Source organism: Accipiter gentilis, chromosome 5, assembly GCF_929443795.1.
Source record: "Accipiter gentilis chromosome 5, bAccGen1.1, whole genome shotgun sequence".
Classification (NCBI taxonomy): domain Eukaryota; kingdom Metazoa; phylum Chordata; class Aves; order Accipitriformes; family Accipitridae; genus Astur; species Astur gentilis.
The window spans coordinates 32,972,105-32,996,137 of record NC_064884.1 but is presented as its reverse complement, the minus strand read 5'-3'; the positions used below and the strand labels follow the sequence as shown (position 1 = coordinate 32,996,137).

At 41.7% G+C, this 24,033-nt stretch overlaps 2 protein-coding genes across 7 annotated transcripts in view; one reads left to right on the top strand and one right to left on the bottom strand.

Annotated features, from left to right (window-relative positions):
* Nucleotides 1-481: 481 nt before the first annotated feature.
* Nucleotides 482-22,712, bottom strand: RMND1 (required for meiotic nuclear division 1 homolog). Of its 5 annotated transcripts, XM_049801280.1 has the most exons (12): nucleotides 19,899-20,346; nucleotides 18,929-19,446; nucleotides 14,230-14,338; nucleotides 11,212-11,287; nucleotides 10,820-10,859; nucleotides 7,262-7,362; nucleotides 6,152-6,258; nucleotides 4,011-4,075; nucleotides 3,052-3,128; nucleotides 1,813-1,933; nucleotides 908-1,024; nucleotides 482-659 (listed from the first exon to the last, which is right to left on the bottom strand). In XM_049801280.1, the coding sequence occupies exons 1-12, from the start codon at nucleotides 19,957-19,959 to the stop codon at nucleotides 627-629; spliced, it is 1,425 nt and encodes a 474-aa protein (XP_049657237.1). In that variant the 5' UTR covers nucleotides 19,960-20,346; the 3' UTR covers nucleotides 482-626. The 5 variants fall into 5 exon arrangements, with proteins under 5 accessions (XP_049657237.1, XP_049657238.1, XP_049657234.1 ...); XM_049801281.1 differs by lacking the exons at nucleotides 482-659; nucleotides 19,899-20,346 and adding an exon at nucleotides 20,842-20,911 and having other exon boundaries at nucleotides 678-1,024; XM_049801277.1 differs by lacking the exon at nucleotides 482-659 and having other exon boundaries at nucleotides 678-1,024; nucleotides 19,899-20,352.
* ARMT1 (acidic residue methyltransferase 1) overlaps nucleotides 22,613-24,033 on the top strand; it is a 67,370-nt gene continuing 65,949 nt past the window's right edge. Inside the window, exon 1 of one of the 2 annotated variants that reach the window (XM_049801294.1) lies at nucleotides 22,613-22,714. In XM_049801294.1, the coding sequence (XP_049657251.1) occupies nucleotides 22,665-22,714 (50 nt within the window). In that variant the 5' untranslated portion in view covers nucleotides 22,613-22,664. Of the gene's footprint in view, nucleotides 23,106-24,033 lie in introns of both variants that reach the window. The other variant, XM_049801293.1, reaches the window with a different exon arrangement.

The window sequence follows — 24,033 nt, the reverse complement described above, 5'->3', positions numbered from 1 at the left end:
ATTCCTGTACAAGTATGTAAATACCCTTTTGTGATGGGGTAGAACATAACATCAAATATACCTGCCAGGTATATTAAAATCATGCCAGGTAACTTGAGAAGAACACATAGTAGTGCTGTTTCCAAGCCTGGGACAGTGTTGCAGCTATCCAAGAAGGAGCTGAGGAAAATTTCATAATCAGTCAGAAATGCATGATTTAGATAAGTACTCAGTGTCTTTTTAACCGTGAGGGCGACAAGGCAGCAGAGTCCTTCACCAAATACATACAGTCAGCACAGAAAGGCTCCAGCCTGCTGTCCTTGCTTATTAAGAAGAAAAAGCTAAATCTCTGCGTGCATCCAGGCCTACTCACTAGAAAACTTCCCGTGCAAATGTGTCATTAGTATCTCAGCTTTACACTACCCCATCCATAGATTAAGAATTCTCTAACATCACTAGTACAGCAGTTGGGAATAATGTTCAGAGACAGATTTATTTATTTTTTTTTAATTTGAGTAGAAGACGTACATATTTATCAAGAGACACAATTCCACTATTTTCCAGAAGCATAAGGTAGACAGGAATTTTCCGGGCCATGTGGTCTTTATGGTTTTATCAGTTTTCTTCTTCCTGAGTTTCTTCTGTCATCAGAAAACTACCCTTGCAAGTTCAAACAGAACCTGTGGAATAGCAAACATGTTGATAGGGATTTTTATTTGATTTAATGATCCTTAAACCAGCTTACACTGTAAACGAGTAATCTGAAAAATAACTATAGCTGCAATTCACAAGTTACTTGTGAAGAACTGAAGACTAATCCACTTGTACAGTACATTAATAAAATAATCTTTATTCTCAAATTATGAGATATATAAATTGAACTTGTTATTACCTTTTCAGTGTGATAGTGGAAAAAAACCCCACCAACCTCTATGGTGATGAGTATTACTATCATCCACTCGAGGCGTAGAGCGTGCTTTTCATTCAGGTGATTTCGCATTAGGTCTGTCAGCTCCATGCAGTGCTGAAGCTTTTCATTCATTACCTGCAAGAGATTCCAAATATATGGCAAATCTGGATTCCGTAAGTGGAACAAGATCACTAAATAAAGGAACACAATCCACAGAAGGGTTCACTGAACAGAACTAGAGAGGTGTAAACACTTGTCTGCGAAAGAAAAGAACAGAAAGTCCTGTAAGGCAACATGAGCAAGTGACAGAAGTTTCAATATAAATGAGTCTGTTTTTTCAATAGGTTCACAAAAATAATTTAAATTTAGATAATGCACCTGCAGGTATTAAACTGCTTCTGGGTGCTATCTACTTGTGAAAACAGGCACAAGAAAAACAATTTACAGCTTACTGGAATGCCTCAAAAGTAACTAAATATTGAAGGTTGCTGAACCACCAGAAGAGGTAGTTTTTGTGCTCCTCATTCTGGTTCAGCAGCAAGCATTATGTCCCCCTTCAATGAACTGACCTGACTGGTCATGTCAGTAAGAGGACTGCTTCACATCTCAGTTTTTAACTTGTTTTCTTGCACACATTTCAGAACAAGAATTAAACATCCTCTTCTTACAACCATGTAACGCCTAATTTAGTGGCTCAGGAAATACACAATCCATTGATTTGAAGCAGGGTTGTTAACCTAAACTGGCTAAAACATGTGAATGGGTTACGAACACATGGAAGAGGAGATATCGTATAGGATCCTATTATTCTTTAATCAGTTTCTACAATTAAAACAAGACATTCATGGAGCAGCCTGTAACCCTGCTGAGCCAAAGACAGCTGATCTGAGTGTGGAAAATTCTCCTAACAGTAAGACACATACCTTAACTCTGCGATTAATGTTAAGAAACTGACAAGTCTTGTCATAAAGCTCTTCCAGTTTTTCTCTATCCCAGTAGAAGTCAGGTGTTATTAGCAGGTCTGAACTCAGATTTATACGGTGCCTAAAAAGAATGGGTACTACAGTAGTCAAACTTTCTTTTGGTGAATACAGGAGCAAATATTTACATAGCATTTAAAAGAAACAGGAAAATTTTCCTGTAATTTTAAGTAAAATACGAAAAGAATCTCCTTTCATAGTAAAAATACAAGTGATTGTTTAAAATCGGTCACATCTCCTGAAACTTTTCTGAGAATACCGTACTGTGGAACAGTTTTGAGCATAAATGACTTTTGCTTTATGGCAACACTGCCTCCTCAACTTGTCACGTTAACTTTTGATATCTGCAGAGAAGTCCTTGACTATGGTAGTAGTTCACTGAAGTGGTACGTGGATTAAAGTTACTGAGGAACTCCTTAACAACTCGTTTATATCTCAGAATTCTTAAGTGTGACTGGTATTGACACTGACATGGTGGGTATGTGAGCACAGCACACCTTGCTGAACCAGGCTATTGCCTCAACATTATAAAAGCTAAGAGCTAAAATCTCCTGCCCTCCACCTACCACTCATAGACACTTAGAACATCATTGTTCATTACTGAACAGTCCTTCAAGTAGGGATATAAAATCCAATGTTTCAAATAGGAATTGCTTTTTTTAATTTACCTCTTTCTTCACTGATTTTGAGGTGGTTTTTTTGTAAAAGAGTGTGTAATGCTCTGTATTCTCAATGGCCAAATCTCACTTCAGAGGGGAAAAAAACCCATTAAATTCTTACAATGTAGCAGTGGTTTCTGAATAAGTCGGGGAAGAACAGAACTTACAGAAAAGTTTTACTAACTCTAGGCTGTAGTTAACAGTTCTACCTACCCCTGTCCTTCCTCCTGGTGTCCTCTGCACACTCTAGTATCTACTATAATTACTGGTTATGAGACCTGCGTTGCTGGACCCAGTGAGGGAAAAGGATGGGGAATTTGGCCATTTACAATATGCTGCTTAATGCCTGTCTATAGTGGAGATGCCGTAGTGAGTGGTGAGCCAGTGGATCCTCTAACATAAACAGCACACGCAGTCTCCAGCCAAAAGAAGGTTGAAGGAATTCCCCCACCCCACCCCACTGTGTTCTGTGTGTATTCTGGTCTTTGTAGCACAATGTCTTGGGTGTAACCAAAAAAGTTACCTTAACGCGAAGAGTTCTCCAATTTTCTGCATTACATCTGCATGAGACAGTTTTACCTTCCTTCGTGACTTCAGTATCTGCAAAGTAACAAGTTGTTCACCGCTTGATCAAGTAGGATGTACTAGTAGTTAAGAAGTCTGGAGTTTTACAGCCTGAAGTATATATATGAGTTAAAATCTGAATGCATATCATACTTATTAACATTTGAGTTTTGTTTGCTTAGTGCTTTTGCTTATCTAGCTTTGTAAGAGTATCACCATGCAACTCTTCATCCAGTTTTTTTTCAATAAATCACTGAGTATGACATCAGTATCTGTACAAAATCCTGGAGCATTTTCTATGAATGATTTCCTGAACAAGAGATCATTTATTTTTTCTTCCTACTATTGTTATTTTTAAGTCATGACAGTGTTCTTTTACCTTGCTACTACTTAGCCTTTTTATAGACTTTTTACTTACAACAAACAATGTATTACCATTTATTTCCATCATAAAAAAATACTAAAAATTATGTTTTCTTTTTTGAACCCTAGGATTTTCATTGTTGTGTTACATCATATGCACTTTGTACTTTAATTAAGTCTCATGAAAAACTGTGGTCTAAGTAACTCACCCAAACTCTTCATGTTAAAGCACATTACTTTCAGCCCAAGCTACCACACACTGTGGCAAGTTTTTAAATGCCACTTGTCCTATTACGTGTACACATTCAACAGTGGCAGGTGACAGTGGCACAACATGAGAAACATTCCAAGGCAGAACCCCACTCCCAACCCTCTGAAGACTGACAATTTCTTGTCCCACTGCTTTGCGGGTGTTCTGAGCTTCTCTACGTTGATGGCTTTACCATCAAACGTGTTAAGCATTCAATTGCTTTTTCCATATCCTCAGCTGTATCTGGCCTGATCTTTTACAAAGCACAGGAGATAAGGAGGGGAGAGGTACAAACAAGACCTCACCTCAGGAATTGACTGGATAGATTCCACGAAGTTATCCAATAATGATTCCCAAATAGCCAGCTTTACTGCAACACAGAGGCAACAGAGCAGGACACTGTGAGACGTATATATGCTTTCTAGTAATCGTAACTTTAAGTCTGCCAACATGCTGCTTCAAGACATGTTGATACATACAAACATTATTTGCAGCAAGTTACTGTTAGTATTATACCATCAATGTTCATACACCCATGGACAAATCTGGGTTGGGCACTGACACAACTCTGCATGCAGAGCCACCTTGAGCGCAGCTCTCTTCTCCAAATGATCAGTTCAGATCCAGGAGAGTTTTTGCTTCAGCTCAGAAGTTGTGCGAGTGCTCTACTGTATGTACGAAGCCTTTGCGAGCTACCTTCCAAGGAGGCTGGAGATAACAAGCCATGCTGGAGCCAGGCTGACTTCATGTGGTCCTGCTCAAGAGTCTCCACTGCATCTCTAGCATCCTGCAGAACTCTCATTCTCCGTTTGTCCAGTATTTGATGCAGCACGCTCAAACCATGGAGAGTTAGCTTGCACAGACACACCACTGGTACTTGTTGAAGCTAAATTCAAACTTAAGCAGCCTCCCATTTTGTTTTTAGGTGAATATACTGTTCACTGAAGATATAACTTGTCTTCTATGGAAGCTGTTCAGCACAGGCAATGGCAACATAAATTCTACTATGTCTTAGCTTGAGCCTGGAAAGATGTTTCTACAGGAAGATGACAAAAGTCACGCCTTTGTTCTTTAGTCTGCAGATTCCCCGACAAGAATGAAGTAACAACAGATCAAAAATTGACCCTATTCACTCCAAAAAATTAATCAGGGAAGATGCAATTGCCAAAATGAACTCTTTCATGGTAGTAACTGATAGTATCATCTAGGCAGGATGCTGACAGGAAATCCAATGCCAAGCATCCTTTACACTCATCTTTTGAATACAGAGGCCTAATCCAAGTCAGTGACTTAAATGACATTTAATTTAGCCCCTGAAAAAAAGCCAATAGGCATTTCAGCTATTACCGATTATTTGACAGAGGTTGGTTTCTGCTGTGTCATAAATTTGACTTGGACTATACTTGCATCCTTCATTTTTATTAAACATTATTGAACTGTTTTCCTTTATGATGTGCATGTCTCCCACTAACATAAATTGGTACCAATTATGTCCTGGGAATAAATCGCTTGCTCCATTATATGTGGCACAACGCTTCCATGCAGTGGCTTTATGAATAGGAAAACTACAGGGAACGGAAGGCTTTTTTTCCTCAATAGTTCTTCCTTTAACAGTCAAGAGCCATTTAGTTATGCTGTACTCCTTCATCAAATGGTATATCACTTCAAAAACATGCATTCTGTTTCTTGATGTCTCTTCTGTTTGAAGGTGCAATTCCCCAAATACTACAGGAATCCTGTAATTTACCCTAAAAGCAGTAGGGGTAGACAGACCAGACGTCCTTTAAAGGTCTTTCTGAGGACAGCCTTACTGCTGCTAGCTTCTACTCCCACTTCCTACCTCATTTGAGGTCTGAAGCAGCAGAGAGGTGTATTGCCTCAAGCAGCAGCACCACTGCTGAGCCTGACTTCTTCCCAGTGCCTCCTGCTGTCTCCTGCCATCGCTAATAAGCCTGGAAAACATTATCTGTGACTCTGGTCTGCACCTTTGATACTGGTACACCTTCCCAGCTGGGAATCACTGCTCTACATTACTTCTTTAGCTGGCATCTAGCTTTTTTTGTTAGAGGAAATGATGTCAGGATGAATTACCCAAGATTACCGACAGGTTTCTAATACTGGACTCTACACTTGTTGCTATCCTAGAATAGTTCTCAAGGGTGGGGAACAGGATGCTCAGTAGAATGTGTATCTTTTGCAAAGTATGTTTCTTAATGTGCTTTGATAATCTTTGGGATGATTTACATTGAATGAGGTAATTCAAATTCACAGAAAACAAGGTAAAAGCTTTGCAAACGAATCCACCCACTGAAGCACAATCAATCTTTACAGTTTGCCTAAACCAGACACTGAGTCTTCTCCAACCCGTCACTGTACAGGTCCCACTTATAATGACATTTCACAAAATCTGTAGCATAGGCTGAAATTACAAACAATATTAACTTACCAGAAAGACAAAGGGCATTTGAAAAGGCAAATTTCTGCAGAACAACTTCATCAATATCCAGCTCAGAATTTAACAAGATTTCTCCTTTATGAAGCTTTGACTGACCTCTGTTAAAACAGGATTGAAGCATCTTTATTGACTAAGCCACCAGCAAAGGTTATTTATATAAAGCATACCTACCATATCTATATGGACATCATCCCTGTCCTTGCATTTTACTCATGTCCAACCTGACAATAACCAAAACAAATCACTGAAAATTAGTTCCTCAGTCTAAGACTGATATTATGACCAAATTTTCTAGGTTTAAATGAAACTGCGGCAAGAAATGATGGTAACTACAGCATTACTATATACACATAGATAGTTCAGAGTAAGCAGAATGCTGGCCTCTCTCCTGCTCACTATCTCCTGTATTATCCATTTCTGGTTTTCTTTTCTTCTTTTATCAACAGCACTCCCTCCCTGCTATGATGTTACTTTCCCTGAACCCTCTGTTGCACAGGGGGCCAGGAGTAAAGAAAACGGGGCATGAGAGTCGTTCAATTTATCGTGTCAATCTCACTATGAAACTTGCATAAACACAATGGAATATATCTGGAATCACAAATTACACAACTGGATAGTACGTGCAGTTTTCAAATGGCTAGGAAAAAAACCCAAACAAAAATGAAAACCTGTCCTCTTACCAGGTTACCTTAAATAAGCTCAACCTCATTAGCTCAGCTCCTAGTGTTACACTGTCCTGTCTAGGAGTTGTTTTTTGGTGCTGCTGGAAAACTACAGATAATTTATATAATCATTTACTTGGAGAAATACTTCCATAGAGATCATAATGGTTTCTGTTTGGGATTGCTGAAGAACATAGTCAGTTGTGTGGGCATGGACCTTCATCATTTACAAAATCTACTGCATAACTAAGTCACAAAGGCCATTACTTGCAAGTTTAGCAATACAACAAAATTTGTCAATTTCAATTTACTGTTTTCTCCTTTATTTTACTAATTTGAAAAAAGAGTAAGGACAAGTATATTTTTACTAGTTGCTTTCGCTTGAATTTGTTTTAGGTATCTATTAGCTTTTTTATAAAGAGTGCCTGAAGATACTTACTCTCCTATTCTATAGTTCATCTCTTCATTCTCCCAATGGACTAGTGCAACTTCATATGGCTGAATTTCATGCTGTTCTAACAGTCGCATGACATTCTTCATCTAAGAAAAAGACAATTGCACGCACAGGAACAGTTACCATGCAGTATACTATCACTCTATGAAGACCTCGCATATAATAGGTTGATGAATGCAACTTTCATGCTGAAGTTATTTAAGTAACAATGAACAGGTGTGCTAAGTAATGAAGTGATTATTAACAGTTTACTTCTGAAGCTATCTGTAGCTGTGTGGAAGAATTTATGGCTATGAACAACTGCAAGGAATCTGTGAAGACTAAAATGTCACTTAATGTCTGCATATATAAAACAGGGTAAGGATTAACCACAGCAGCAGTAAAGACAATGCGGATGTATTCAGTATTAAACAATGTGCTGTACAAGATTTTGGCAGATGTCTGAGTGTGGGAATGAATCTTTAGGATAAGTACATCAGATGGCTGTTTCTGCCAAAACTACCAGTTTGCTGCCAAAATCAATAGTTTTGTTTTGGCTACCAGAGGTTGGGTTATATTACAGAAATCCTTTATCACCACAGAAATCTGTAAAAATGGTTTCAGCTGCCCACATTCAACCCTGTAAACAGTTAAATGTGCAATTTTACTTGCAGAAGTAATCTCATTGTCATTTTCTTCTCAAGCACACTAAAACCTGATGCAGGAAGAAAGAGCCTTTTTCTCTTACAAAACTTTCTCCTCTGACATCTTCCTTAGAAAGGAACAAGGATGAGGGATCCTACGTGCTACAAGGCTCCCCTCATAAAAATCATTCTGCAATTAGAACAAATTCTGAACTAAAAAACCCACTCACCTACAGGTTTTTAAAAGGCATTTAGCTACACAACAGCCAATAAAAAAACCCCAATACACTTTTGATGCCTAAATTCTTTAAAGAGGTAAATCTTCCACTAAGTGGTCCACACACTTAAAACATTCTCTTCAAAATAACAGTTAACCTTTTAGTGCAAAACTGTATGCTAGTAAATAAAAAAATCTGTTGGATCACCTGCAAGAGGGATTTTCTTTGCAGTGCTAGCTTTCTTCATTGCTTTCAAGAATTTTGGTGAAAGTATCTATGTAAGACACGATAACATTTTTCACTAAAAAGCCCCCAACCCTACAGCTACAACTGCTTGTTTCATAATCCTGAATTTAGTATTAGCATGACTAGTACTTGCCATATATTCCAAGTCTTGTGATAAAAAAGGGTATGAAAAATTATTTTCATTTTTTAAGCAAGGAATTGTCTGCTGTTAGGCCAGTCAGCTCAGCCAACCAGCTATGCTGTGTCCAGGGACAGTACAGCAAGGCAAACGCTGCTAAAACAATGCCAGAGGTAATAGCCAGTCCATAATGTAGCATGCCAGACTTCAAGAGTGTGTTCACTTGCATCCAAGTGCTCTAGCTAGCTTTGTGAAGTCATTAGTAATACAGTAATAATTATGCTGTTAATAGACTAACAGTCCCTTCCAGAACTACAACCAGCTCAGGCTTCCCAGGGCCAGTACAGAGCAAGATTTAACAAAGCTTTACAGACCATAGCCGATTCTCTGAAATTCATAGGTCTTGTAATGTGCATACTTCCAAAGTTCTTCCATTGGTCTGGATAATGAGAAATTGTATTTCAGTGGCAGCTTTCTTTTATGTAGTCAGAGTAATACAAAGGCTTCCACTGACTGATGTGAGTTTCTTCTAAGCCCCGTCTAATTTTATGGAAGGGACTACCTCTGACACAGTACATTTAATGAGATATTCTGGATTCACTAAATGCAAACTCTTGCCATTACAGGCAATCACGTCACACAATTTCCTTTTAAAAAGACAGATGAGACTCCACCTCAAAGCTAGTTTTGCTTTTTGCCCTTGCTATTTTTGGTGGTGAAGCTGTTGCATGACCTCCCTACTCAGGTCCTTGAAAATGGTATTTAACATTTTAAATTTCTATTCATGATCAGTCTGCAGTTATTACTTCTTAAGTGTACATTAGTTTTAAATAGTTTTTCTTCTCCTAATAGTCATTCTGGAGTACTTTTAAAAAGCAATTTTGTCCATTCACAGTGATTCCCTACGTTCTGTTTTACTGAAATACTTTCAGTTTCTGTTCTACAGACCAGTTTGGTTTTTGTTTGTTTGTTTCAGTTCATTAAACATGTGCATAAAAATACCTCGTCTATTTGAGCAAGTTGTTTGGAAGTTAAAACTTTTACTATGATTTCAGTAAGCAGAAAGAGGCAGTCTTCCTCTTCTTTTATACATAAAGCTAGCAAGGGACCAACTAAAGTTACCAGTACTGACAAGAAAAACGTGGTATCAATTTTTCAAAGGTACTTAAGCATGTACAACAAGACCAGATTTTTCACAGTACTCCAGTGGGTAGTGATGCCCAACTCATAAAAATCAACAGGAGTTACATCAGCTAGTCTTCAGTAATACCTGTGAATCAGTAGCATAGTTACAGTCATAGCATCCTAAGTGTGCTACAGGCAAGGTTGGAAGGGAGAACTAGTATCTTTTTTTGTAGGTCAGCTGATATACTGAACTCCCCCAAACCAGACAGGAAATCAGGAACATTTCAGGTCTGAAACAGAAAAAGTGAACTTGAATCCAGAAATTGTTCACATCTGGAAACAACTGCTCTGTTTTTTCATTTACCTTGAAAATACTCCTGTGAACTCCTGTGCATCTCAGACTCCTCTATTTAATACACCATTTAATTTCACATACTCTGCTTACAGGTAAGATCAATACTTTTCCTCTTTGTATCTAGAATAGAGTTTTATTTAACTACAGTAATAAAACCCAATATATTATATTTAAAAATTTAAATAACTATAAATTTATTCATAAAAATAGATATGCCTGTGGCATACCCCTCTTGGTCAGCAAAGAGCACCAAATTATCATAAGGGGCATGTAATTCCAATATCAACGTATTTTAACAATTGTACCAGCTAATAAAAATCTTCATTCAGGAAAATTGCTAACTAGTAGAAACACAAAACAATGCTAAAAAGTTGCTTACAAATTTTGTCTCTTTCAAAGTTATGCAAACATAAGTTTTGAATAGTTTTAACTTAAAAAGAATAGAATGATCTTTTTCTTCGAACACATTTTCTGTCACATTAGTGCCTTTCAAACAACCATTCACAGGTTGATTTTTCTGATCTACTTCAGGACATAGAGCTGAAAGAATTTTCTTTTTGTCAATCTCACTAGATTAACGTTTCGGATTTCTGGCTTTAAGCAGAAAATGTTATCCACTTTGTATGCTACACATATATTTGCTCATTTTGTGCAGAAAGTCAAGTTTCAAAGGTGATCTATCAGCAATCCACACACTTCAGGGCAGCAGGAGGCAAGCACCTGCACTCATTAGAAGATCAGTCCTTTTCCTTCATGGAAAGATCCAAGCTCCCAAACAACGCCCAAGCACGCTGAGCTTTGTGGGACTGACAAAACATCTGCTTATTAAGTCTTAACAAACAGTTTTGCTTTACTTACACTTTTCTCTTCCACATTCCAAAACACAACAGCCCCTTCCCTGTGAATTCAAGGAAAAACTGAAGTGTAATTATACTGCTTAAATGTATTTCAACGCAATACTCAAATTGTACAGTGGCAATTTTTGTCATTGTGAATCAAGAAACTTAATACTAACTTAACAAAACCTACATAATAGTTTTTAGCCATACTTTAGTCAAAAAACATGAGAAGGTAAGTTATTTTTTAACCATTTAAATAATTCTGATTTTTTTTTTTTAATGATTCTGATTGAACAGTTATTCCTTGAGTTTCATGAGATAATACGATGCAACGATCTTAGGAAGCTGCACTTCTTCTGTCACGCCATTGCTATTAATACAGTAATGTTTTGGGCATGATTGATAGCTTACCTGAAGAAAAAAATCATGCCAGGATCATCGTCTTTTGCAGATTTCTCAGTACCAATCACTAAAACGTTTGCAGCATCTAGTTTGAAATAAATGAAAAAAGTTGAAGAATTAGTCAAATTTCTATACATGATAGCTATAAGCATATAATTCCAGTTTAACAGTTACATGCTAACACATCAGCCAGTCCCATTTTATTTTTCTGATGGAAATGCTTGTCAGGAAACAACTACAGTATCAAACTACACTGCTGCTCTGAAATGTCATGCTCTAGAGAGACTCAGCTGCTATGCTGAACTTCACTGGAATCTTTAGTTAATGAAATGTAACAGTTTTGAAGAACAAAAGACTTAAGGGAAAACTGATGCAGGGCATAGTAAATAACCAGGAACATATTATAGACATGGACACGTAAAGTGACTGAAGTTGCCCACAACTGCAGAGAAATTGCCATTTACATCTGCTTGTCCAGAATATCTTTCTCTTTTCTATATAGTAAGGGACTAATCTGCACTCAAATTGCACTGACTGCTTTGACAGTCAGAAACTTGAAAGAGCATACCCCCAAGAAAGGAAAGGGTACACCTGCATCTTCCTTTTGGATCAGAATCATGCTTTTGAAACAAATCTTCCAGTCACCCTCATCTACCACGCTTCTGATGTGCACTGCAGAACAGTGTCAGAGTACACAAACTTCTTTTTTTTTTTTTTTTTTGCATTAAATTAAAGTCAAAGAGGAGCTCCAAGAATGCACCTGTGGTACTCCAACCACTAACGGGCATTTGTTACAAAGGACCAGACTTGAGCTAGTGTAAGCAGAATGCCCCAAAACTTACAAAATGTAAATGCTGGGTTCTCAGAACACCGTTTTGCTTTCTTCCCCTATGGGTCTGCTCCACTGTACTACTACTCGCTAATATAGATAAAGTTTTAGAAGTCCTGATGTGGTTTTAACAAAAAAGAGGTTACTTTCCAGCATGACTCATTTTGTTGCAGAACTAGTGGAGCTAGATCAGCAAAACCCCCTACTTCTACTATAAAGCAAGACTCTACAAAGAGGAATTTGCAGGGCCTAACACCTAAGCCTTAAAAAGTTCAACCCTGTGGTGGTGCAAAAAGATCACAAGTCAAGTGACAAGGCATCAGTTTCAGCCTGTGTACAAATTCCACTCTCTGCTTTACTGCTCAAGCTATAGAGACCAGGTAGACTAAGGCAGCAGAGAGAGATGAATCGGATATACTTTTGCTAATACCCAAATTGAGACCACACGAATCTGTGTATGAACTCTTTAAAGACTTTTCTTTCACGTGCTATTCCAGTTCAGAAACACATGATTTGCTGAATCACTAGAGCAAGTTTTAGGTGTGAAGTTTGAGTTCACCACGGAAGAAACATTTGTTTGCATTTTCTCATTTGCCTTTTCAAATATCACCCTTATCTTTATCCACTCCAGCCAAAACATACATAATTGAAGAGAATCTGGTCCATTGTAAGCAGAGGTACAGGATCTGCCTCTAAAATGTTTTTAAAGAGGTCAAAACCAAGAATAATGCTTAGGAAAAACACTACAAAGCAACAAATCCACACAGTAATTGCTGATTTAGATTTCCATGTGCTAATATTTTTTGATTTTCCAAGAGTCGATGTTCTGAGTTGGTAACCAACCACTGCTACACATATAAGCCAACCACCAGAAGACATCAGATCTACTGGCACAATCCAACATCCTTTCATCATTACTTCCTCCAAATTTTTGATAAACAGTGACTTTATTGTGAGGAGTCAAAAACACACCATGAAGAAATGAAAGAACTGGGAAAACCCACACTCCCAGGGTAAAACACCAGCACCAGCAACATTTGCCTTACGAAAATTCACAGTTGTGTTGGAGATTGATTGTACAAAGTTTCTATCCCAAAGCTGTGAAACCAGTGTTGGTCTTAATACAAAGAAACTACAAAGGAACATGAAGCCTATACTCTACAGCACCTTGTCTTTCCAGGTTCATCTTTCTGAGCAAGACAATCATAGTAAATCTCGTGTTTGAAAGAGACCCACTGGAATACTATTGCACTTGGATTACTAAGTGTTTGAAAGGCAGCCAGATATTTGATAACCTCTACTGAAATGCTCATAAACACTATTTGTCATTCGCTTAGCTTCATATAATCTGTTCATTCAAAGAAAAAAAAAAAAAAGCATTCTACTGCCAACATATGAAAATCACAGCTGTTCTAGGGCATAAGGTTCCTTAAGCTATAAAAAGCTCCATTTGTTTTTCTCTTGTAGTATACTGCAGCTATTTCCAAGCCATACTTTCCCAAGTTTTCAGAGATAACTGTATGGAAACCAGAAGCAATTACTTTGATGAAGCCTAGCTAAGTGAAGCATTCAACAATTGCTAGGATATATTTGGCCCAATGAAAAAAAAGTATCAGCTGCATTCTCTTTACTAGAACTAGGCATTTATGTGTGTATCTTTTTCATTTCACTTAGTCAGCAAGATACTCTCTTGCATGCCTTCCTCTCCAACCCTCAGTGATTTACATTAATAGAAATGTGGGTATGGGAAGATGCAACACTCCAAATTACAAAACTGTTTTGACAGCTGAAGCATTACGGTATCACATTACTGAAAGATTAATTAAAATAAAGAAAACCTGCAGAATTTTTTCAGTAGCAAATTCCTACAGAAATTCTTTGTATCAGAAAATTTTCAAATTTACTTTTCCTGCATGCATCTAGTTTTTCAATACTTTTAGTGTAACTGTAATTTTGGGAAAATTACCATAGGGTAACAGCAAGTGCTGGTTATATTATATTGCTATTCCGAAAGGTTTAGTTGTGGCTTTTTTAGGCACATGGTATTTTAAAGCAAAGCAATATTTTTTATAGGCAGTATGATATATTCCAGGGTATTAACCAGAATAAGAATACATAAAGTTATAAAAATTATATACCTCACCCATATTTCATTTCCCAAAGTATAACATTGCTTTTAATACGTTTCAAAAATCTACCTCTAGGCAAACTTGTTATTTCAACATATCCTTGTGAAGTCAGGTCATGACACAGATTACCAAGATGATATTCATCTGCTGTTGCAAAGGCTGTGCACTGCATCAGATTCTGTGCCAAAGGAATAAAGATTTGAGTTAGGGTAAGGCTGAAGCAAAATGTTCGTAAGACAACTGTTTGCCTCAAATTTATCATGAGAGTGACATTAATTCACTCTTTTCTACGATATCATTGCCATGCTGTCCACCTGGTGTACAAACACTAATGAGATTACTTGCTCCCTGTTAAGTGGGAAAGCAAATCACAGACTGATATCAAACCAGGTGACATGAGTAAGTCGCACCAAAAAACTCTGTGATACAGCCACAAAGCGAACCCTTCTTCCCTGAATGCCAATCAAATGCTTTAACAGTAGAACCACACTTACTACTGCTCTCCCATCCTACAGCTTATGACATACTCGACTGACCGCTGAAATCAAAAGCAAGACACCCCCAGTATCAGCTTTAACATCTATATTTTAAAGGTAAATGGAGTTCAACTATCCCAGCCTGCTTATCAAAGAAGCTCTAACTGCAAACATCACATTCTTCCATGCACAAAGCTCACTGCCCAGGTAACTCCCAGGGTATGAGCTACTGCAACACCGCAGCACAGAAAGCTGCAGATTCACAGTGTCCCCCTGAGCTGAATCTTGCACTAACAACATGGTCTCAACTGACACGACAGTTGGAACAGTATAAAACAGCCAGAGTTTGTCTCAATATTCCACAATCTTGAATAACTAAAATGCCATATTCAAACAAATAACTGGAAAAATAATACTGAATTGCAATGAGACTGACTCATGTGTGGCAAAGAAATCAGAAAATCATCTCTGTAAAGATTTTCTTGATGAATCAAACAAGTCACAGCAAACTGGTTTACAAATTCTACTACTCATTTTAAGTGGATTTCTTAGTTCTGATACCATATGTGTCCCGTGATAATGTTTTTCAGTACAATGTAGCGGAAGATATTCAGAAAGCAATGTGTCTCATTACGGATCAGTCACTTCCCAGCTTTTTGTAACTAATACAAATGGAGATGTAACCAACAACAAATGAACAAAAGAACTGTACTTATCTGCAAGCTTTTATACCCACACTATACTTCAACTTAAAATCCAAATTACATTTTTGCAGCACTCCTACGCTATCAAACAGCAAGGCTTAAAAAGGTGTTGTACTCCTTGGGGGGCCTGTTACCAGTCATTTGAATCACAATCACACATTTAAAACTTCTTTTCTTTTTTAATGTTAACATTCTGTTATCACTTCCAAAGCTATGCTTACACATCTTATTTCAGTGATCACTAACAGAAAATAAACTTTAAAAGTAACGACAATATTCAGTGTGCAATTTTGTAGGCATATTTCCACAACTGTGCTACGAGGCTGAGTTAACAGTGGAACAGAACTGCATTTTCAATTTCCTTGCTGCAGTACCTTTGCAAAGTTGCATTATCACGATTTCATCTGTATAAATCCATTCTCAATCTCTAAACTGCCAACGCAAATTATATATTACAGATTCTTCCAGAAAGCTCTGGTTATTACAAGTACACATGGTCTGCCATGAAACCCTTGTGCCAAGAGTTAAGGGAACAAACTCTTTTCTTCCAGCTAGTATATAATCTGAAAATCTCTACCCCGCTCTATGCTTCCCATAGTTTATTACTTGTGCTATTGTTCATTTCAAGGCAGATGCACTACAGGACAGACTTTCTGTCTTACTGCTGCAATTTTAGTTTCAACATAAAGACTTTACATTTAGTTAGAGCCAGAAGTTTTCTGCTAAGACTACGTGCCTGAAATAGCATTTTGAATATGCACTAGTTTGGGGTTTTTTTTTTTTTACAATGTACTGTTTCACTTAAATTTTTACTAAAATCTTGTTTGATGGGAAACTTGGATTGGGTGTAATCTGAGATTAAGACACCTAAAATACATGTGTCCACAGGCACTCTAGATGTCTAAGCTCCCATGATAGTTGGTGGAGATAAGCCAAAATATCTATACTCTAATGAGCGATTCAGCTAATCCTAAAACAGACACATTAACTGGCCAATCAACCTTTATGCCATGCTTTCTGCTATGTCACTTTCACCTGCAAACTTCAAAAAAAATCAGAATATAAAATCTGTACTGGTGCTAGAAAGAAACTCCAGCTACTCACCACCCTCCTCCTTTCTGCCTACAGCCAGGGCTTCACTGGGATTCTAATCAGAGTACCACAACAGCTAACCTTAGAAGTAGCCATCCTAAGTACCTCAACAACTCATTTTCCATGTCATCATGCCCCCCCCCAACAACTGTACAGGCTCACGGAACCATAATTCTCCTTAGCCCACCCCTTCCACTTCAAGCATAAAAAAATTTTTAAGAAAGAAAACCTGTAGGATGAACTTAAATCCTCACGTCACCATAGGAATCAGTCTTTATCTTACATGTAGTAAATACTATATCTTTACTTTAATTTCAAGCTTTTTCTATACTATATGGCTATAGCATTAAAAGTTAGCTCAAAGACTTTTCATGCAGTCAGACCTTAGGAGGTTAACTAAACTGACTAGGGGTACTACTCACTGATGGACTGACTAAACCAGTTAACTGCTTTCAAGTAACTCCTCCATCTATCCTGAAAAACTGGTCTTACAACCATTTATCACTGCTGCTGCTCAGCACTCTGCCTGTAAACAAGGCATGAAGACCAGTGCAGGGGAGGGGTGGGAAGGACCTCATACATGGACTGTTCTGCAAAAGAAAGGTGCCAACTGCCAGGCCCTCCCAGACAGAAAACACCAGAGGTCCTCGGGGTTCACCTAACTGAGAAACTTAGGAGTGGACCTAGAGCTACTGCCTCAAGGGGCAGACCAGGTAGGAGAGGATGCAGCTGCCTGCCCCCAGGTAACTGCCCTGGCAATAGGGCCTGCATTACCCGAGGGCTCTTGGTTGCCTCCACACGGTGCAGGCAAGAGCAGCTTTTTCAGGACAGCAGGATTTAGAGAAAACCAATGGCGCTCTGAAAAAAACCCTCGAGGATTCTCCATTTGCGCTACTTCTATCAGTCATCTTGCAGAAATCGGCCACATCTTTAAATTATTTCTCTATACTACATATCTATAAGGAAATACACAAACAGGTAAAAAAAAAAGCTTATTGCAAAATACTGTCAGCCTGCAGACAAGGTGGCAGCCTGTTGAAACCCCTGTAGATGGGGCAATATATCTGACAAAACCTTATGGGGTTTATTAAAAAATAGAAGATGTTTCTGTTAGGTCTGAGTTTGTGTGATTTGTGGCACAGCATTTGGCCATGTGGAAGCTTCCTCAGACAGTATATTATTATTTCAGTGTATCAGGAGTATTTTCTCCATTTCTTCACAATGGAAGAAAGTAAAAATAGCAGCGCATTTTACTTGCATACACATATATGAACATGTCAAACAAAGAAACTGTTTGCATTCTATGCTGCCATCTAAAAGCCTCAAGAATCTAAAAAAATTGTCACTTCAATTCACCCAACAACAAAAAGAAGAAACCTCTGAATGTATTGTCATAGCATGAATAACAACGTTGAAACATTACATGGTGTTTCAGGACTAATATTCTTCACTTTCTTTTTTCAAAGCAACAAGAAAATACAAGTGGGAACTAAACTGTCTGTAATGGAGCCTTTATGTTACATTAAAGCATACTCCTGCTCATCATACAAAATATTAAACAGAAATTTAGTGACAAGAAGGCAAGCATTAAAACTTCAGTTTCTGTGCTTATGTTCATTAGATCATGTAATAGACATATGTGAAGGCAACGTGGAAACTATTTCTGAAAGCACAATACTTGTCTCAGTCTCATCAGTAATACTACTTTATTAACAATACCCTGGAACTCTGGTTGTAGCTTGAAGAGTAATACTTCTGACACCAGAATCTTCGTCGGAGATCTTATATTCAAGCATGCTTAAGGTCTGCCTTGGCTAGTACTAAGGCTTGCAAAGAACTATCTCAAGGAGAAACAGCCACAAGTATGCACTGTTTCACTTAATCATATCTCATTTTAACCAAAACAGTTTGTTGCTGCAATTACCCTACAGACCTAGGAGTCTGGAGGTCAAGGTGCTATTTCTACACAAGGAATAATCTTCCTCAAGTAACACAGGCTACATCTGTACCTCTGTTTCCCATCTGAAACTTAATCTGAATATAAACTTTATATTATTTACTTTCACCTTGATTTCTGCTTGAGTGAAGCCTTAAAACTGGGTAGAACTGGACAAGCAAGGATACCTAGGGAAAGTTAAATTATTCTGAAAGCTAGGCTTTGTTTCTCAATATTAAATGTGATTTGAGAGCACTGGTTAAAGTTGTTAATAATGGATTTCATCTTTCCACTTATCTTCCCTCCACTTCTATTCACACATTGCTAGTAAGTGTCTATTTTATCTTCAAAAATACCAGACAAACTAGTTTCTATCAAGCTTGTTTCGGTTTGCAGAGCTCCAAGCTCTTTGTGGCCACACTAGGATAAATAATGAAATCCTCCTCACCAAAAAAAACATGTTAATTTCATTAAAATGTTCATCTAAACCCAAATCTGAATCTAAATTTAACTGGTGAAGTTCCCTTAATGTTATACAGACTGTAAATTTTCTACTTTACCTCCATGTCTGACAGTAGTGGCTGGTTAGTTCTGGATGGCTGCTTGGTCCTTGGTGCCTTCAGTGGCCTCTTAACTGGCTGGTTATTCTGTTTTGGAATAATTTTACCAGCTGATACAACTGAGTAAAACCTTGATGAGATGTTCCTAAGCTTTTTAATATGCTCTGTATTGAGCTTGTAGTTTTCCGTTGTTGCCACACCAAAACATTTCCAGAATGGAAAAAAACCCTCCCCACTCCGATAGTAAACATTTTTTCCCAAAGCCGATACATTTCCTTGGAGCAACTGCCAATTCTTGACTTGCATGCATCGACTTGTCAAAAAAGAGGAAGCAGTTTTCAGAGCGTACAAATTCCAAGACTTTGCTGTTCTGTGAGCTGTTCTGTCAACTTCATTATCCAGCTTTGATAGCAGACGTCCAGTTTTATCGAAGCTTTGGCACTGGCAGATCGTTGTTAAAGCATGGAAAGACCTAATCTGAAGGCGCAGAAGTTTCAGTCTCATTGCTTCCCTCAGAACTGTATTTAAAACAAACAAAATCATCCATCAACCCTTTGGAAAGAAAGAATATGATTTTCCCCTTATCTCAAAGGTGACCCATACCCCTTTTGCATGTGTTAGTACTTTTAAGCACATAAACATTGGTGGGATTAAACAGCTTTTTTTTCAACGCTATGGAAATACTCTAATTAAGATCAAAACACATTATTGAGTTGTGTGCTTGCAACACATGGTGAAAAAGTAGAATTGGTTGCTATGTCAATATGTAAGCAGGCATCTTTTCCCTCTGTTGCTCATTCTGTGTAGCAGTCTGCACTCTCAGTAACCCCACGGATTAAATTACTCATGAGCCAGCACACACACCTTGAAGAGGACATCAGACTCTGTGAAGCATTATTTTACACATAATAAAAAAAAACAATTAGATTACTATGGGGTTGTATGGGAATGTCACCTATGGAATACACACACTGATCAGCATCAGCTGAAACTGCTGTATTGCAAACAGCGAAGCATGGATCCAGCTCCATTCATCTGTCTTGACTAGAGCGAGAGCCGAGTCAGTCAGGTTACAGTCTTGATCCTGCTAGTACATACTGGTGCAAGAGGGACCACGAGGCCTGCTTGCAGATCTACCTGTGCTGATGGAAACACTATACTGTCCTTGTTCTGTTATTCCAACTAAGAGCAAGCTCATTACATTCATGCTACATTGTATGAGCTAATCAAATAAGCTTTAAAAGTATTGACAGGCAGTAGACTGAATACCTCAGTGGGTGTGTTTCCACTTGCTGAAAAATTGCAGTGTCAAGTCCCTGCCCCCATCTGCTTTTATTAAGCAAGAACATTTCCCTCATGACACAAAATCCATCTTCAGCAAGTTATTAACAAGAAAAAAAAACCTCATTAAATTGTATAGTTTGAAAAAACTGACAATTTCAGACTATTTTTCAAAAACTGTGTAAAGAAGGATCTTCAATACCACCCATACATTTAAGGTAATAGTTCAAATAAGCATTTTCATGTGGGAACAAATCGCGTGCCGACTGGAACAAGCCCTCCATCCTGACAAGGATACCTAGCTGCTAGCACAACGCGCACACACAACCTGAAATAAAACAAACCTCACCCTGACATATCTTAATGCAAGGGGAGCACACCAATTCTGGTGAAAAAAGCACGCAATACTACAAAAAACCCCCAAAGACAACATTACACCTTTAGGCTATCACACAATAAGTAATTGATATTAGGCATAATTTTATATGCTCTTCACATGTAGCTTTTTGCCCAATTTGTAAGCCTATTATTTGCATACTTCTTATAATAAACTAATTATTATTTTCATTTTAAACTTGTCTTGTATATAAAAAGCGACCCAGAAGACTCTGCCCAGGGCAAGGCATGTTTACCTTTTGAAAGGCCCGTTACCTCTGGATAATCAAGAGAGCTGAAAAACTCAGCAACTGCAACCCAAGGTAGTACAGAACCAGCTCAAGGGGAGAAGTCTCCGGAAGCGTGGGGTAACTGGCAGAAAGAGGCTCACAAAGGCCAGGCAGATCTGTACTTTCCTAGCCAGCAAAACCTTGCCTCAAATCACGGTGATCCCAGGGGTGATTTTTCAATCGTACGGGCTTACAGCAAGTTACAAGGAAGCAATGATCCTAGAGACTAAATTCCATGGTGGAGCCTTAACGCCAGGTTTGCCGCAGCAGAGGTACCTAGGCAGGAAGCGCAGAACAGAGCGATCCCAGAAAGAAGCGGGACAACGAGCTACCACAGCAAGACAGCGGGCGCCATCTCCGAGCAGCACAAACAAATCGACCCTTTATTTTCCAACGCTTCTTTAATACAAGACATGCTTTATTCACGCCCGTTGCCTTTCCGGCCGGCAGTCCAAGCTTACTGCGGCAGAGACAGCAAGACGTAGGAGTAAGCCGGGCCCACTCCGCCCGCCCGCCCCCCCCGAGTGCTGGGGGCCCCGCCAGCAGGGCGCTGCTCTCGGGCGCCTCGCTGCCAGCACACTCCGCTCCTGCCCAGCCCCGCCCGGCGGCGGCGGGGGCCCCTGCCCTCCCTTCCCCTGAGGGAAACAATGGCGGCGGCAGCCCTGCCCCCGGGAGCGCCCCCCCCCCCCCCCCCCCCCCAGGTATGCGCGGGGAGAGGGGAGCGGCCGCCCTCCCATTGGCTGCCTGCCGGGGAGGGCGGGAAACGGACCGACGGGGGGCCAATCGGGCGGAGAAGGCGCCCCGCCTCCACGGGAAGAACGAGGCCAGCTCCGCCCCCGCCCGAGGCAGTAGCCGAGGGGCTCGGGCCCCCGCCCGGCGGCGGCGCGCGGCTGACGGGCGCCCCTGGCGGGCGCGCGGGAAGGCGTCCACCGCCCGGCCCAGCGTCACCGCATGGGGGGGGGGGGGGCAGCCCCCGTTCCGTAACGCTCGGCCTCCGCCGCGGCTGCGCCACCCCCGGGGTGCGCCCGGCGGAGCGGGCGCCGGCGGCAGTGTCCGAGTACGGGGTGCGGGGGGGGAGAAGCAGCCTGGCAGCCTTCCTGCCCCGGCAGCCTTCCTGCCCCGGCAGCCTGGCAGCCTTCCTGCCCCGGCCGCGGCAGGGGCAGTCCAGGGGCGGAGGAAGGAACGGGGCAGGGAATCGCCCCCCTCCCTCCCGCGGGCAGAGCTCTTCCTCACCCCCGAAACCGCCTCTTCTCACGGCCTACGGCCCTGCCTCGGGGGGAAGGGGGGGGAGGGGGGGGGGGGGGGCCGCCGCTCGCGTCAGGGTCAGAGCCGGCGGGAAGGGCAGGAGAGGCCCCCCCGGCGTCCGTGCCGCCGTCCTCCCCCCCACCGGGGTGGGGGGGGGGGGGTTACACAGCCCCCCCTCCCTCAGCAGAAGGTCCCGTCGCAGCTCCGACCGGCGGCGGGGAGCCCTCAAGGGCAGCCGCCCCGCCGCCCCTCCCCCTCCGCCCGCCGCCGCCGCCGCCGCGGGAGGGGCGAGGCGGTTCCCGCCGCGCGCCAGTACTGACCTGGGGGAGGGGGCGAGCCGCTCTCCGCCGCGCGAGCCGCGGCCCCGCCCACCGCCCGCCGAGCTCCGCCAGGGCGCGCGGGCCCGCAGGCCCCGCCCGCCCGTCCGCCCGCCCGTCCGTCGCCGTGCCGCGCCGCGCGGCGGGTGCGGCTGACTCACCAATAACGTCCGGCTTCCTCGCCCCACTTCCGGGGGGCGGTTCGCCGGCTCGCGGGGGCGGAGCAAGATGGCGGCGGTAGCGGCGCTACCGGTCTCCCTGTCGGGCAGGTTTAAGGGGTCCGTGGCGGCCTGGCGCGCTGGTTACTGGCAGCGGGGTGGGCGGGTGGCAGGAGAGAGCTGAGGGACCGGCTGGTGGCCCCCTCCCTCCCTCCCCGCCGCCGCTCTGTCCGGGGAGCGGCCGCCTCGGGGCGCTGGACCCCTCGGTGGGGGCCTTGGGTCTAGCGGCGGGCGCCGGGCGGGGCTGGCTCTCGGCCCCCCGCGGGCGGGGGCAGCGCCGTGGACGGCCCGGCTCAGCCGGGGGTGGCCTGGCCGGGAGGCGGCGCTGTGGGCGCCGCGTTGTCGGCTCCGCGGCGGCGGGCGCCTCCCGGGGCCGGCGTTTCCTCGCCTCGGCCCCCTCTGTCCGCGGCGGTTGTCTGTGCCTGTTGCTGACGGGAATAGGCCTTAGAGGGTGCGAGCGGTGCCTGAGTTTTTCCCCTGGTGTCTTTGGGTTCGCCGTTGGGCGGTGGGTAACGGCTGAGTTCCGAGTCCCTGAGAGCGGGGCTCCTGCCGGCGGGATAGAGCCCTTCGGGTCAAAGTCGTTCCTGGGGCCAGGTTCGGCTCTCCGCAGGGCGGATCGCGCCTTGCTTGTTGTCCTTCTCGCCTGCCGACAGCGTCTGGGGAAGGTGTCAGTCAAGCACAGAGTGCAAGTAGTGTGGATTTTCTCGTGGATACAAAATACGCTTAAAAGAATCTCTGTGCTTTTAATTTTAAATTTCCTTGGGGGGGGGGTCACATCTGGGTAACTGAGCAATTAGAGAATGCCTTTTTAGCCTGGAATTAACTGCAGTTTTCACTCTTTCGGCAGGGCTGATCATTTAGCATTTTCTTCCATGAAAAGACTGCCGTTTAGCTTTTTCTTCAAAAGCAAACCTAAGAAGCTGGCCTATTTGAGATTTTGTTTGGTTTTTATTGGTGTCCACTGCTTCAAAGGCACATAAAATCGCTTTTAAGACTGTCGTGGTTCAACCCCAGCTGGCAACTAAGCACCACGCAGCTGCTTGCTCACTGCACACCACCCCCACCCCCCCCCCGCCGTGGGATGGTGGAGAGAATTGGAAGGGTGAAAGTGAGAAAACTCATGGGTTGAGATAAGAACAGCTTAATAATTGAAATAAAATAGTAATAATAATAATAAATTGTAATGAAAAGGAAAATAATGAGAGAGAAATAAAACCCAAGACAAACAAGTGATGCAAATGAAAACAATCGCTCACCACCAACCAAAGGATGCCCAGCCAGTCCCTGAGCAGCAGACTACCCCCTCCAACTTCCCCCCAGCTTTATATGCTGAGTGCATGACATCACATGGTCTGGAATATCCCTTTGGTCAGTTGGGG

Coding starts and splice junctions, on each gene's coding strand:
- RMND1 (XM_049801277.1), bottom strand. CDS start 19,959: ATGGAGCTGGATCCATGCTTCGCTGTTTGCAATACAGCAGTTTCAGCT. Junction 14,339..18,928: donor CACTACTGTCAGACATGGAG/GTAAAGTAGAAA, acceptor CCTTTGGCACAG/AATCTGATGCAGTGCACAGC. Junction 7,363..10,819: donor GGAATGTGGAAGAGAAAAGT/GTAAGTAAAGCA, acceptor TCTTTTTCTTAG/ATGAAGAATGTCATGCGACT.